The 16,400-nt window shown below is 39.7% G+C and overlaps 2 protein-coding genes across 2 annotated transcripts in view; both read right to left on the bottom strand.

Annotated features, from left to right (window-relative positions):
- The window catches only part of LOC141908411 (agrin-like), a 101,550-nt gene extending 100,272 nt beyond the window's left edge, over nt 1-1,278 (bottom strand). Inside the window, exon 1 of the mRNA XM_074798454.1 lies at nt 552-1,278. Coding sequence (XP_074654555.1) covers nt 552-1,008 — 457 coding nt within the window. The 5' untranslated portion in view covers nt 1,009-1,278. The remainder of the gene's footprint in view (nt 1-551) is intronic.
- A 1,535-nt stretch (nt 1,279-2,813) lies between these two features.
- Nucleotides 2,814-16,010, bottom strand: LOC141908408 (uncharacterized). The gene is made up of 25 exons (XM_074798452.1): nt 15,984-16,010; nt 14,183-15,373; nt 13,936-13,984; nt 12,714-13,744; nt 12,275-12,406; nt 12,023-12,169; nt 11,509-11,684; nt 10,804-10,916; nt 9,675-9,741; nt 9,505-9,587; nt 9,317-9,423; nt 8,549-8,671; nt 8,367-8,468; nt 8,173-8,277; nt 7,473-7,588; nt 7,164-7,202; nt 7,025-7,088; nt 6,832-6,938; nt 6,594-6,738; nt 6,312-6,389; nt 5,644-5,759; nt 5,460-5,546; nt 5,237-5,315; nt 4,711-4,886; nt 2,814-4,340 (listed from the first exon to the last, which is right to left on the bottom strand). Exons 1-25 carry the CDS (start codon nt 16,008-16,010, stop codon nt 4,187-4,189), a joined length of 4,614 nt encoding a protein of 1,537 aa, XP_074654553.1. The 3' UTR covers nt 2,814-4,186.
- Between the last annotated feature and the right edge of the window lie 390 nt (nt 16,011-16,400).

Raw genomic sequence — 16,400 nt, 5'->3', positions numbered from 1 at the left:
CTATAGAATCGACGACCAACATTTATCAATTAAGGGTCCGGTTTTTTGTGATCGTCTCAATGCTATATTCATAGCGTTAAACACATGCACAGGAACTGCCATGTGGCAATTGAGATTTTTTTCTTATTGTTCCGAAAGAATTCGCGACAAGAGGCTTTTATGTGCATGTACCTAGAATGTCAGTGTTATGTTGTTGGTTTATGTATTGCTGTAAGTCTGAGCCGTTATGAGAGTCCTACTCAATATCAAAAACACCTCTCATCTTTGCAATGAAACGCGGAATGATTTTCATAGCGAAATTTCATACATATTTTTCGTGTATATATATACGATATAAAAAGGACTGGTGCGTGTACAACGTGGTTTAGTTGATGATGATGGTTTTGACCCAGACGTCAGTTGAACATCGCGCAATTTTGTAGAAATAAGGACCTCTGTAACCTATTCAACGTTATATGAATGAACGTGTAAAATGCGGTCAAATATAGGAGGCTACATTGCATCCAGAAAGTGACAATACTTTGAGACCTGTTTCTAGAGCTGCTGCTTACCTTTGACGAGCGCTTCAGTCAGATCTATATTTCTCAGAGTCATTCTAATGATGCTCCCGTTTAGTCGTAAATGTCCATTTCCTAAATCTTTCAACAGAAAGATTCTCGTGTCGTACTTGTGAACGTCGCTAACACAGATATCGGGATCGCCGAATCCTTCCACCATGATCATCTTCCTGCGACGGTGTGACATTTTAGTCGGCAACTTTTCAATGTAGTTTTCACCTTTCATAATTCGTTTCACCTCGACTTCGCCCATATAAGATCCACCACCTGTTCGCACGAATCCGTAAAGTTCCTTCACTGTACCGGTCATTACGACATTAGCTATCTGTTCACGATGAGCCAGGTTATCTTTTTCTTTACAGTTTTTTGCGGTTCTTCTCCGGCGACACTCGCCAATTGTCACTAGACATATCAGTGAAATAATGATTAACTTTGTTCTGAAATTCTGCATCGTGGCGGACTGTCGTTATGATGTATTCCACAGGTATGAGATTACTCAAGTTTTCCAGCGGGCCACTCTCGCGTTTAAACTATCAGAAACTGATGCCCAGAATTAACCTATGTTAGTATATCCGCTTTAACAATATTTCACGCAGATAGAATACATGACTCTTGACGTGCGTCCAGTCAGATTCTCCAGCAGTTTTGAACAATAATCTCCGAGATGCTGGTTTTCCTCCGAATCTCCACCGAGAACAGGCGCAAAACCACTCACTCTCCGGTTGACAGGGATAGACACGATTAGTATGTGTGTTCAGTGACATCTACCAGCTACTAACTGAACTAAATTTACTATGCTTTCATTGATGATACACGATATAATACACGCATGAACTGCTAGTCCGTTACGGACCCTCAGTAAACCCCGAAAACATATTGAAGCGAAGCCAGTTTGGTACTTCCTGGCTAAAGAGACTTAAGTCAAAAGTAGATTGACTACTTTCACCGATGATATACGCTGGGTTTTCACTAATAAGGCATCAGTCAATCAATCATTGGAGACAATATTATTATCGAATAGAAGATGATAGAAATGAATGCGCTACGTGCGAGGAAGCATCACAAAGTTCGATGCAAAAGTTGGATATCGATATATTTACCATCTTTTACCGTGTCTTTTCTTAGCACTGTGTAAACGGGGTCCCCTATTTTGGGCGCTGAATTGATGAAACGTTGTTGGCTGAAAGTTCGAATTTTTTCCGACTTACTCGTCTTAGTTATTATAAGTATGGAAGGTAGGGGTTGGCTTCCCTTTCGTCTTATCTTACAAGTGATAGTTTAAAATGAACAAGTAAAAATATCCACCTTGATACAATAGATTAGCAAATTAACGGCAAATTTGATACGTCATTATGTTATGTTATGTTAGGTTATAAGGAAAACATTATTTATATTATCTATGCTTCATGTGGCATGTGAGTGACCGCTTCACGTCCAAGCTACTCGCCACTAACCATCCGTTCCGAGCAAAGGGTTCTATCAATACTACTCGAAAATCTGTATGAAAGTTGATTCCCCTCGTACGAAACCTTCTTTCATTAATAGTGAAATTATGGTTGAAACAATATATGAATATGATATTGAATAATGAACGAAATTTGATTCGGAAAATGTCTGTATATTGCTCGCATGCCAGGGTAGAATAGCACGATGTATAGACTCTTTTACCGTCAAGTGTTGCCCCTATAGATAACGATAGCGGTAAAATCGTGAACTAACGTAGCGGAACTCTCAAGTGATATTTCGATTCATTCAGTGGTTGTATTACTCAGCAAAATTCCAATCATCCATTTCTTCTTATCAGAGTTGATCAGTTAAATGATAAATATGTCGAGTAGCAGAGTTTCAGTATTGTTTTAAGAATGTCAGAATTTTTCTCAGTCCGCCCCGCCGCAAATTGGTCTAGTTAGTCCCCGGCCACTGTTCAAAGGCTATAGTAGACTGGTTGCCGGTCTCTACCTTCAGTCAGATCCGTGCGAATGATAACTGCGAACAGTTGGTGCAGAATTGGACAGGCGACCAGTCTAAGGCTATAGCACCAGAAATTTAGTTTCCATTTTTTCCGCTATCGTTATATTTAGGGGCAGCACTTCATGGTCGGGCTACTAATAAGCGTATTTAAATCCTCTCTCTCTGTCTTCACTGTAAATAAATCATCTGGAATCCAATGATACTTCCTGTGGTCATTAATTATGATTCGAAAAGTCTTCACCGATGAAAACAGACACAAAAATTCATTGATATTTTAAGAATCGTTTCATTTTTTATTACATAATAATTTACATTGGTAAAATTTGTTCATTCAATTGACATTAGTACATGCACAAAGATCAACAACTGGCAGGTCAGTTTTACATCTGACTGGCTGGTCAGTTGTACATCTGACTGGCAGGTCAGTTGTACATCTGACTGGCTGGTCAGTTGTACATCTGACTGGCTGGTCAGTTTTACATCCGACTGGCTGGTCAGTTTTACATCCGACTGGCTGGTCAGTTTTACATCCGACTGGCTGGTCAGTTGTACATCTGACTGGCTGGTCAGTTGTACATCCGGCTGGCTGGTCAGTTGTACATCTGACTGGCTGGTCAGTTGTACATCCGGCTGGCTGGTCAGTTGTTCATCTGACTGGCTGGTCAGTTGTACATTTGACTGGCTGGTTAATCTACACCAAGGAAACAATCGACTAAAATACATTATTACATTTAAACTCTGTAAGAAATATTCATCCTCTCTTAAAGTCGTATAAACTAGAAAAATATCTACAATGTTTTCAATTTCTACTAAATACATAATTTCGATGACTGAAGATTGAATGAATAATGATTGAAAAGTCATGATTATTGAGTCAGGTTTATAACACCACCTGTCCAGCAGGGTGTGACCCTTTTCAGCAGGGGTGACACCTTTTCTAGCAAGGTGTGGTACCCCTTCTAGCTGGATGTGATACTCCTACTGGCAGGGTATGGTAACCCTTCCAGCAGGGCGTGACAACCCCTACTAGCAGGGTGTAGTACCCTTTCTAGCTGGATGTGACACCCCTTCTAGCAGGGTGTAGTACCTCTTCTAGCTGGATGTCGTACCCCTTTTAGCAGGTTGTGGTTAGTGAGTATTTGCTCAGTCTACGGTAGAACAATCATGATTTCTAAGTAGATCGACGACATTTACAAACAAGAGCAGTTTTTTAATGAATACATAGTAACAAAATGCTTTAGTTTATGAATTTTGACTCTGCTTTTACAGGACTTTAGGACCATCCTAATAGTCAAACTCTGTTAATTCCATCATTACTGAAGTTTCTATTTTTAAGTCCCAATTCATTTCATTCCAATTTACTAAGTGTAAGTCATGGTTGCCACAACAATGACAACTTGAGCAAGCTTGACTGTACAATGTTCAGGCACCCATGTAGTGATACGGCTCGAAAATTAGTCTTCCTTTGTACACAATGTTGAAGATGGGTTGAAAATTAGGAAAAAGTGTTTCACATACATAACAAAATCTCCCTTAGCTGAGTCTATAACCATTAATACAAGACAAACAATAAATCTTCAATTTTGTACCGCGGAGTAGAAATGTTATCAGTAATGCCCGAAGAGGGGTGTGGTCTACTGGTTGGAAGGGGGCGTGGTTTAATTATCATAATGCTCCTCCTCTTGCATACGTTTATGATAATCGTCTAATGTTTGTTGTATTCTATCACTGGAGTATTTACATTTGGCAGTTCCACACGCGCATAAAAACTGCTTCCATTTTATCACCCAGAATTTCACTCCGTAATCAAAACTATAAAATAACGAACATCGGTTTCATTAGATGAGAAGTGAAACCAATAGCCACAATTACACAAACAGTTTTGGCAAAATTTGGCCCGGAACAACTGTTCACACAGGTGCCAAATGGCCCCGTACCTGTTTGGCCCGAACAAAAATGTCAGACCATGCTCCAGCCAAATTTTAGCATGGGACTCACTTGGCTTGTCCGAGCAATTAGTATCAAGTGCACTCTCTATTTAGGCAAGGACAAAATCTGCTTCCCTCAGACACTCACCTTTTGATGGGGAAAGTTTGGATGGTCTGATTTTCCATTCAGACGGTAAATTGTCTGAGGGGGCGGGAACAGAAAGATGATTGACAGCTGTATTTTGAATACTAACCCAAGTTCTTCGCCTGCTTTTATTTCTCGCGAAGAGAAAAAACAAATATGAGGGAATCTCAAATCCTGATGATCTACGAATACTTTAACTGGAATTATATTCGGTTCACAGAGATGATTGATGAATCTGGCGATGTTTCCATATTTACGAGCATCGATACAATATGTCTCACCATCCTGTTAAATAATAGAAACAATAACTGTGTAGACTGACTCTGATCTACAGTAGACTGACTCTGATCTACAGTAGACTGACTCTGATCTACAGTAGACAGACTCTGATCTACAGTAGACTGACTCTGATTTACAGTAGATTGTTGGCTTGTTTTGGATCACATGAGATCAATAGATATTCTCTGTGAGGCCACAAGTGAATTCTGGGGCAGTTGGGCGTAATAGTAGGAAAATATCAAACATTTTGTAAATGCATGGACGAGGGGCTTGCCTCAGATCTACAGTAGACTGAGTGACATGATAATCTGAGGCATAGCACATTGTACAGTATGTGTATAAACGTCACTGCTTACCCTGTTATCAAGATCAAATAGATATGAATCATCTTCACGTATATCGGCTTCAGAATCAGATATCAATTCACCTATATATCTATAATTAGAGAGACACATGTTACTGAACAGCAGTGAATGATGAGTTTCATCTCGATGATGATGATGATGATGATGATGATGATGATGATGATGATGATGATGATGATGATGATGATGATGATGATGATGTGAGGACACTTACTCGCATATAAATGTTCCACGTTGTATATCTAATAACGCACGAACTCCCCAACCTCGTCCGACTGTACGGAATATCTGTAACCGAGTCCTACAAATACACAAACCCATCCATCTCTAGTTAGTACCGCGGGGCACGAGGGGAAGAGAGAGAGAGTGGTTCTACTCACAATGGGATGAATACTCACAGGACTCCATTTTGTACGACTCGATTGTAACAATTCGCCCAACATCGACAACTTCGATTACACTCAAATAATATCGGAGGTTCTAACATATTAAACTCGGGCAATAGACGTCCTTCCTGAAATAAACAGTGAGTCTACAGTGAGCTAGACCGCAGGGGGGGAAATACCGAGTCTCTCAGTGACAGTGAGCTAGACCGCAGGAGGGGTGTGAGAAATACTGAGGAGTCTCTCAGTGACAGTGAGCTAGACTGCAGGAGAGAGAGGTGTGAGAAATACTGAGGAGTCTCTCAGTGACAGTGAGCTAGACTGCAGGAGAGAGGGGTGTGAGAAATACTGAGGAGTCTCTCAGTGACAGTGAGCTAGACTGCAGGAGAGAGGGGTGTGAGAAATACTGAGGAGTCTCTCAGTGACAGTGAGCTAGACCGCAGGAGAGAGAGAGGTGAGCTGGCTGGAGGAGACAGTGAGCTGGCTGGAGGAGACAGTGAGCTGGCTGGAGGAGACAGTGAGCTGGCTGGAGGAGACAGTGAGCTGGCTGGAAGAGACAGTGAGCTGGCTGGAGGAGACAGTGAGCTGGCTGGAGGAGACAGTGAGCTGGCTGGAGGAGAGAGAGCTGGCTGGAGGAGACAGTGAGCTGGCTGGAGGAGAGAAAGAGATGGATGAATACATACCTTATCATACCAACATTTAATACTAATTTGAGTACATGGACACGTTACGGTGGAACAATCATCTTCACATTGGCAGTTCTACAAATATGCAACAATATCCGATCACTATCTGACTACTCTCTTAAATGGTTAAACAGTTATCTCTAGAATTGAACGGTGATCTCATAGATAAACAGTTATCTCTGTATTAACCAGTTAAATCTCTTAGTTAAACAGTTATCTCTTTGAGTTTAACGGTTATCTTTAGTCTAGTATAAATGCAGTATCCTGTATATAACTTACATGCAGACTAGTAATAGTACGATTGATATTTAGTTGACTCGTTTCTACATTTGCCGTCACATACATGAAATCACGAGGCCAATCTTCGTCATCAACTGAATTCACGACAGGCATCGCTGTTTTATCCTTACCAAACGATAAATCACTGCAATAAAAACACAGCTGTCAATCAATACATATCTCCGGTAAATGGGTGTGGTTTACGCATACATTATCCGTCTATCAATAGAATGCTTACCGATGCAGTAGTTTCTCTGGCCGGTCTGATCTTTTGGCCGCGAATTTTTTCAGTTGTTTGTTAACTTTCAAAGCCATCCACGCGGAAGAATCATTATCGGGACAACACTACAGAGAGTAAAATATACCGATCAATTCATACAATACTGAAATTCAAACAGCGTAGAGGAGGTGAATCTATTCTATAAACTAACCTCTAGAGGAGTCTGTGAAGCATTATTTACGGCTTCAACATCGGCTCCACGAGCTAACAGTAACCTAGAAATATAAACACACAGTTAACAGCAGCAGCAGCAGCAGCAGCAATGGTACTTCCATGATTTATAAACTTACGCAACACATTCGTAATGATTCTGTCTTGCAGCAACATGTCTGTGGACAGAAAATAATATTTTCTAAGTTTCATTCTAATGTTTTGATAAATAAATGTTAAACAGGAGTGGATTCAAACAGGTCTGGTGTGCACAGTAACAGTCCATGGAGATACCGAAAGCCTCCCACCTCCCCACTTAACCCCATTCACTAGAATAGAGATAACTGAAGTATACCCTAGAAAGCTGATATCATATAAGACTGTTTCAGTTGAGGAATTGAATATACCGGTTTTAAAGAGTTAACAGAGTTTTAATGAATAAAACTTACAAAGGTCGATCTCCGACTTCATTCATCGATTCTAAATCACAGCCACGAGTTAGGAATAATTCAACTATATCAACACTTCCTGAGAATGCTGCCCAGTGTAAAGCTATATTCTCCTCCTACAAAATATCAATTATATCTACACAATTCAGTGACATGGACAGCAGCAGGGTGCCTGTGGATAGCAGGGTACCAGTGGATAGCAGGGAACCAGTGGATAGTAGGGTGCCTGTGGATAGCAGGGTACCAGTGGATAGCAGGGAACCAGTGGATATTAGGGTACCTGTGGATAGCAGGATACCTGTGGATAGAAGGGTTGATTGGGCAATAGGATACCTGTGGCCAGTAGGGTAGATTGGGCAATAGGATACATGTGGGCAGCAGGGTAGATTGGGCAATAGGATACTTGTGGGCAGCAGGGTAGTTTGGGCAGCAGGGTAGTTTGGGCAGTAGGATACCTGTGGGCAGCAGGGTAGATTGGGCAATAGGATACCTGTGGGCAGCAGGGTAGATTGGGCAATAGGATACATGTAGGCAGCATGGTAGATAGGGGCAGTAGGGTACCTGTGGATAGCAGGGTAGATAGGGCAGAAGGATACCTGTGGACAGCATGGAGATTGGGCAGTAGGATACCTGTGGGCAGCAGGTAGATTGGGCAAAAGGATACCTGTGGGCAGCAGGGTTGATTGGTGTCTCAACTTACATTATCTTTAATATTCGGATCGGAGCCTTGAGATAATAAATAACGCACAGTATCGATACGTTTATATTCAGACGCCCAAACTAAAGCAGTCCAACCACCGTCATCCTACAATATACAACAGACACTTACTGATCAGAATAATCAATCCCTCACTAACTCCGGTGTAGGGGGTGAGAGAGATTAACAGGACTTACTAGTGTCGAGATATCCATGAGTTTTTCATCTAAGATATATTTCAGTGTTTCTAGATGTCCGTGTTTAGCTGCTAAATGTATACAAGTCATTCCATCATCATCCTGAAATGAAACCGGTCAGTTCACATAAACACACACACACAGGATACAACCCGATACCATCGCACATTTCTAACTCTTACCCTCGTTTCAATGACAGCTCCTGATTTAATCAGTAATTTCATCACATTCACGTGATTATTTTCCGCTGCGCACATGATTGGTTTTACTAAGACTTCATCTTCTACATTCGGGTTAGCACCAGCCTGAATTATCACAACTACATCCAGTCATTTACCATCGACGACATGTTAACCGTATTGTTATCATGATATAGAAAGATCGTTTTAGGAATCTTTCTTTAGAAATATTTGCAAGTTGAATTTAGGGCAGTTATACCAGCAAGCCAAAGGCTAGTATGTTTTGCAGGAAATGTGTATATGAAGGGAATATATGCGATTAAAAAGATTTCCTAAGGCACATTTTCAACATTTGAGGAGTATTTGAGAAGCGAAGGGCTTTTACTCAGAATTTGAGGATTTTGAAATTGAATTTTGGAATTTGAAAGCTTTTTGAGAGATTTGAGGGACTGTAGGAACCCTGTAACCGTATGAAAACCTATTTTCTATATTATCAGTTACATAAAATCCCAAACTTAAACATTTTGGACCCGTTATTCTTAGCGTGCAGGGCCCAGTTTTATAGACTTATATATAGTTTTATTCTAGTTTTTGATAGTTTTATCACCTTTAACCCCGGGGCTGACTCAATTCATTATCAATTGAGTTAACCCTCGGGTTAAAGATAATACCAGTCTATAAAACCAGCCCCAGGGATTTTGTGTTGTCATTACAACAGACTCAGAACGTTTCATCAATAGTAAGTATTTATATCAGAAAGTATTTATTTACCTGTAATAAACAATGAACGATGGCGAGATGTCCGTAAGTTGCTGCCGCGTGAAGAGGTGAACGTTTCTTGAATTCATCGACTTCACAATTAGGATCAAAACCTTCAGCTAAACCAATATACAATCAGAATATAACATCACGTATAACAGTTACTGAGGGTAAATAACATACACAGCAGTCTTACGCACCTAACATGAATATCACTTTATCTAATTCTCCGTTTTTACTGACCATGTATAAATTCTTGGCGCTCAGTCGCAATTTCTTTGGTCTAGAATAGAAATGCAGATTTAAGATGAAGCAGTGCCTCATAACAGTAGCGACACGGTCCCTGAATCAATCAATCTCTCTCTCTTACCTCTCGGCTTCCATATACGTTAAAATAAGTTCCATTTGTGTTCGAGTTGGACCTAGAGGTAACCCTTCTACAATCAAAAACAATTACATTCCATTCAAACATTTTCTGAACGTAAATCTTATACATATTTAGGATATGTGTACACAATTCTATAATCATATAAACTAAAGGCACTAGCTTTATAGACTGGTTTTAACTCAGATTTATAGACTGGTTTTAACTCAGATTTATAGACTGGTTTTAACTCAGATTTATAGACTGGTTTTAACTCAGATTTATAGACTGGTTTTAACTCATATTTATAGACTGGTTTTAACTCATATTTATAGACTGGTTTTAACTCATATTTATAGACTGGTTTTAACTCATATTTATAGACTGGTTTTAACTCAGATTTATAGACTGGTTTTAACTCAGATTTATAGACTGGTTTTAACTCAGATTTATAGACTGGTTTTAACTCATATTTATAGACTGGTTTTAACTCATATTTATAGACTGGTTTTAACTCATATTTATAGACTGGTTTTAACTCAGATTTATAGACTGGTTTTAACTCAGATTTATAGACTGGTTTTAACTCATATTTATAGACTGGTTTTAACTCATATTTATAGACTGGTTTTAACTCATATTTATAGACTGGTTTTAACTCAGATTTATAGACTGGTTTTAACTCAGATTTATAGACTGGTTTTAACTCATATTTATAGACTGGTTTTAACTCATATTTATAGACTGGTTTTAACTCAGATTTATATACTGGTTTTAACTCATATTTATAGACTGGTTTTAACTCAGATTTATAGACTGGTTTTAACTCATATTTATAGACTGGTTTTAACTCATATTTATAGACTGGTTTTAACTCAGATTTATAGACTGGTTTTAACTCAAGATTTATAGACTGGTTTTAACTCATATTTATAGACTGGTTTTAACTCATATTTATAGACTGGTTTTAACTCAGATTTATAGACTGGTTTTAACTCAAGATTTATAGACTGGTTTTAACTCAACAAAAAATCGATTGACTTTGCTGACTTTCAGTTTATAAAAGCAGTTTCCTCTTCAGATTTAAATCTGCCACATGAAGTTTCAAACGACGGTGAATATATTGAACACATACTCGACGTTAACCGTTTATTATTGGAAATGATTTCTAATGATTTTCCTTCGTCTTCTGCTTCTTCAGATTCCTGACGAACTTTCGTAAATGATAAACCGGTCATCTTGGCTCTCCTTTAATAAAACAATAAAGGCTCATCAAATACCGAGATATGCTCAATAAACTAAACTTCAGGGCTGGGTTTCATAGTTGTGCAAGCAAAACAGTCCCTGGGAACTTTGAAATTCGTCAGTCATAGCCATGGTTTCTCATTGTTACTGTGGTGGTTGTTCACCAAATTTAGGAGTTATCCCTAGGGATAACTTTGATACCAGTCTATGAAACCGGACCCTGGGTTCCAAAACTGGTCTTCATTTCTGGATGCTTGTTTTTAGTTTATTATTAAGATTATCTATAGAATGAAGAGTAAACCGGTTGATAGTTGACATAGTTACAATTAACTGTTCATTTATACTATGGTAAATATCGGCAGATTATCTTTAACCAACTTTTGGGCAACTGGCCCATGGTCCTCGCTTCATCTGTACTGGTCAAAGTGGGGTACGTAAAGCGCTATTTATCCTGATTAAAATATTGACTGCCCGAATACTACAGCGTTTGATACAGTTTGCTATACATCTATACCATAGAAACCTTACAATAATTGACAAACGAACATCTGTTTATGAGAAGAAAGCTAAAATCAATGGAGCACTTGAGACTTACTCTCGTTGAAATTGAAGTTGTTTTTTAGCGTCTGATCGTTTGACTGTGATCTCATGTTGAACGGACTCCTCTCCGCAATGTGGACACAAGTATTTACCGTTTCGAAATATTTGACATTCTCTATGGAATTGATGTATGACTGATTCGTCTTCTTTACGACATTGATAAAATTTACCCTGAAACAATGAGAGAAAAACCGAATGTAAGCCGAGCAAGTTTCTGTTTTATGGACATTTTGTGTCTGATTTTTAGAACTACTTTTTATCTGGTAAAACAGGTATCCATCTGGAGCCAGTTCCACAGTTGTGAGTTAAATTTGACTCTTAGAGTTAAAACATTGAAAATGAACTGATTTTAACTCAAGAGTTAACTCTAACTCACAACTGTGGACCCTGTAGCCTAGAACCAACCTTTGGTGAAGGGCACATGATCAAAAATTGTAAGAATGAGACTGCAGACTGAATGCAGGCTGTGGAATGAGTGCGAGTGAATGCAGTGTGAATGCATAATTTACCTGAGTACAGAAATGTCCACAACTCGGACAACATTGATGCGATTTTAAACGTGATTGATGTTGCTCACAGAAAGCCATGAATGGAATTTTGACGGCAGGACGAAGTAAAACACCTCCTCCGGATACTTTATTACTGCATCCAACAATCTACAAACAACGTACACATCATTTACAGATAATAGGATGTTTCATCATAAACAGAATGAATTTCATCAGCCGCGAATGATTTAAACAGGTTTACTATGTACTGACCTTATCATCTATAGAATCTAAAGCCTGACAGTAAGAAACCTTCGCAACATTCGCGAATCTCGTGCCTCTAACTTTACAAGAACAGAGAGGAATATCGAATAGATCTGGAGTCTCTTCAGACGTCACTTTTACCTACAATATATTCATAATACAAAGGGTTGACAGCAGCAAAGTCGCCATTTTTTATGAAAAAATACCCGAGGACTTTTAAAGAAAAGTAAAACGTTTTAGTGAGGCATTTTGTTAAAAGTAAGCAATAGTCGAATGAAACACTTTAATCCATGTAAACTGCAGATAATCGAAGTGCCACAATTCGACGTTTTATTTAAGAGATGTTTATTAAAACGAAACCATTGTGGTTTCATTCTAATAAACTTCATCGTATAAAAATTTGAATTGTGGGATTTCTTCAAACAATTATAAGAGATTGATAACTGACCTGATTGTAAGGTGTTCTGTGTACATTACGAGTTGCTGCTGTTGACAGTAATAATGAAGTAGTTGTTGATGGAGTTAAAGATCCCGATGCACAATCAGTTTTTAACATAGTAACAATGGGTGAAGTGATATGAGCAGCTGGAGCTGAACCGGACGATGATCGGTGATTACGAACTGTTCTTTTTTGATGATGAATAATACCGTTAGGAGATGAATGACGATTCTTCGATGGAGTATTACCGGACTGCGGCGAGGAACTCCACGGAGGTGTTCCGGACTGCGGCGAGGAACTCCACACAGATGTTCCGGACTGCGGTGAATTATATTTGATAAGCTGCGGAGGCGATGAACTTAACAACGACGTCATTGTTACGAGGTTCTTAGCGACGGTCGTTACGGCCGGTTTTAAAGTCGGCATCTGTCTGGTAGCGGTTGATGTCAGCTGCTGCGTACTGGTCGACGTAGCTGTGATGATGTTGGTGTTAGTTCTGAGTATCGACGCCGATGTAAGCCGAGGTAAAACAGTCGCCGGCTGAACCGGTGAAAAGTTACTCGGACGAGCCGGATTCGGTAATAAGAACGGATGATTAAAACTGTGATTCGCGGTGATTCGATGGTGATTCCCGGTGGTTGTTATGGATGGATTATTCGGTATAAAGAACACGGTCGTAGCCTGCGTATTCGCGATCGACTCGGCTGATATCGGTACGACTGGTATCACTACCGACTGACCTTTATTGTTAATACCGGTTATAACTGGTGTTTTACCGGTCGGTATGGAAGATCCAGCAGACGGTGGTTGTAAAGTGATAACTCGTTTACCGATACCCGGAACGGTTATTAAATGCGTTGTAGTTTGAGGAGGCGATGCGATCGGTATCGAGCTAGAAGTGACTGATTTCTGTATCGGATGATAACCGGTCACCGATGATGAAACTAAAGATGGTGGGAATGATTTTCGCGCCCGGCGTCTCCTCCCTCCTCGTGAGTTTGTTGCCGGTTTCAATGCAATCGACTCTGAATCTAAACGAACTAAAGAAAGAATTTTAAATTAGGGTCTTGAATTAAAAATAAGATACATTTTATGAACTTTTTGGGTGAAATTTGATTCGATTGTAAGATCGTGGTGTTTGGTTTTGTCTGGTTTATTTCTGCGGTGGATAGAGAATGTGCCACACATTTCTTTTTACTATGAATGAACCCATTAAAATTTGTGAACTTACGTTTTTTAGACGGTGGCGCCCCCTCGCTTGATAGTTGATCATCGCAATCCTGAAACGCAAAAGAAAATTGTAACAAAATTACGCTCTAAGTTGACTGCCTTTAGAGGCAACTAAACAGTTATTTCATGACGAGAAACTTCACCATACAAACTTTAATGTTATATTAGTTTTCTTCCAATATCTATCTTTTAACAAAATTACTAAGACGACCTTGAAATAAATGAATATGATTGGCTGTGAACGCTACCTGACTATCAATAGTAGCCTCGCTATCGGAGCCAGTATTATCATGATCCGTTCTTAATTTACGTTTGCCGTATTTACGTTTTCTGTTGAGGTCGTACCGGCCGAACCTTCGTCGTTTTCTCTTCACCGCATTGTTGTTGTTGTTCTTTGAGTTTTCCGTTGTTTTACTGGTAACACTATTATCGGACTCTGCGAGCGGTGTACTAGCGGACTCTGTGAGCGGCGCGATAGCGGACTCTACGAGCGGAGAGGTGTTACTACTATCGGTTGATTCCGCAGAGTTGGCGTGATCTCTTCGCGATTCCGATCTAATCTCCGTTATCCCGAGGGCCGTTTCGATCTCCGGTAAATTCAACGCCATGTTCGCGATCGGAAAAAGATTCACCGTTTTCACCGTTTCTGAAGAAACCGCGGGATTTTTAATTTTCCTCAACGGGAACCCGGTTTTACGAGCTGTTTGCTTCGGTATAAGTTTCCTTTTCTGTGGAGCTGCGTCTAATTCACCCTTAATTATACTCGCGAGGATACTAGACGATTTCTCTTTCGGACCATCACCATCACCCTCGCTAATACCCTGATGAGTACCCTCACTTATAGCCTCACATGTTGTTTCTGGACTTGTATCATCCGTCTGTCTTTCGATCTCATCATGTTTAATATTTTCACTCTCAGTATTCTCACTATTCCCGTCACTGTTCGATCCATTCACATTTTTCTCTTCTGATTTAATCTGATTTAAAGTCGAACCGTTTTCAAGTTGAGACGATGAAGATTTGAAGTTATTAGATTTTCGTTGTTTAATACTGGTTTTTTTGTCTAACGCTGATTTTTTTGTTGAGTTCCCGACCACCTCGGCTACTGCTGCTGCTGCTGCTGCTGCTGTTGTTGTATTGGAATCGGTATTGGTATCGGTATTGGTATCTTGTAAAACGACCGTGCTATCCGAGTTAAACGAATACGAATCGGAATCAACTGATTTTAAACGCAGTGATTTAGAAATGGCCGCCGGCTCCAGATCGCTGATATCACCGATATCAGTCGAGTTTGGAGTTCTGCACTCATCCGAGCACTCATCAACCCCTCCGTTCTCAATATGTGTTCCGTTAGTCAGATGAGGGGCCGCTATATCCATCTCACTGTTGTCATCGGAATCGGTTTTACCGTTTTTGAGCCAAGCTGTTAATTTTTTCTGCTGTCACAAAAAGAGAAACAGAAAGAGAGAAAATGTGATAAATCGGTAAATATCTTTTTAAGAAAAAACTTGGAAGTTTTTGAGTTTAGAACTAGCTAGCAGGCATTAACAGGACATGAAAATTAAAATGAATTTTTCAAAGCATCCGTATTAACAATCTCTGATAAAATAGCAGCATCGCAGCAGTAAACGTTAAAACCGCGTTAGCCAATCACTTCAAATTATAACATGCACCATTCGATGACCTTCACCTTCGATCAGAACAGTTGAATTAGCGTATAACGCATCAAATCAGCAGTTTTAAACAAATCGGAATATTTTAATAACTTAAATGGCGCCATATGTTTATTGGTCATCAGATATTTGAAGAGTTTGACGTAGCGGTAATTTCGGTTTTCCTAAAAGCCGCGTTGAAAGGGTTAAAATCAGCGAAAACTCCGGCGATCGCGTTATAAAACGCTGTATTACAGCGATTCAAACAAACCATCCCGCCCGAAACTGGCTTTATATCGTGGGAATATTAAATCAAATTGTCTATTTGAGGGTTTTTTGTTTGTATTAATTTTTTTAGAGGCACTGTTTGTTAGTTTTTTGTATTTATTTCCCTCACCTGAACAGAACAGCCAGCAGCGGCCATATTGATAGCACCGTACGCGCATGCGCCACACTGCTCAAAAAGCGCGCGACGCGTGTGCGCGGGCTCGAACCTCGGACTCTTGAGTGGTGGTTTGATCCAGGCCAGGAGTTATAACATTTGCGTATGACCCACAAAATTGTGAGTGTCACCATTTATCGAAAAAGGGGTTATAGAGCACTGTGACTATCATTCAGCTCGTGAACATCGATCGTGTGTTTTCTATTTCAGGAAAAGAATTATTTGCCAAAAAAAAGATAGAATTTTATCTTAACTGGAAGATGGTATTTATTCTTTTCAATAGGGCATTGTCGGAACGGCAACATTTCTTACCCTCAGATGTCGCCGCTGTCGCGCACTAGGGTCGGCACGAAGGCACGCCGGTTCATTTCT

Source organism: Tubulanus polymorphus, chromosome 7, assembly GCF_964204645.1.
Source record: "Tubulanus polymorphus chromosome 7, tnTubPoly1.2, whole genome shotgun sequence".
Lineage (NCBI taxonomy): Eukaryota > Metazoa > Nemertea > Palaeonemertea > Tubulaniformes > Tubulanidae > Tubulanus > Tubulanus polymorphus.
This window is presented reverse-complemented; position numbering and strand designations above follow the sequence as displayed.

Excerpts from the sequence above, each read along its gene's own strand:
- LOC141908408 (XM_074798452.1), bottom strand. The coding sequence starts at position 16,010 with ATGGCCGCTGCTGGCTGTTCTGTTCAG. Across the intron at positions 7,589-8,172 it reads ATCCGAATATTAAAGATAAT|GAGGAGAATATAGCTTTACA; the intron begins GTAAGTTGAGAC and ends GATATTTTGTAG. Across the intron at positions 6,939-7,024 it reads CTTCACAGACTCCTCTAGAG|TGTTGTCCCGATAATGATTC; the intron begins GTTAGTTTATAG and ends TACTCTCTGTAG.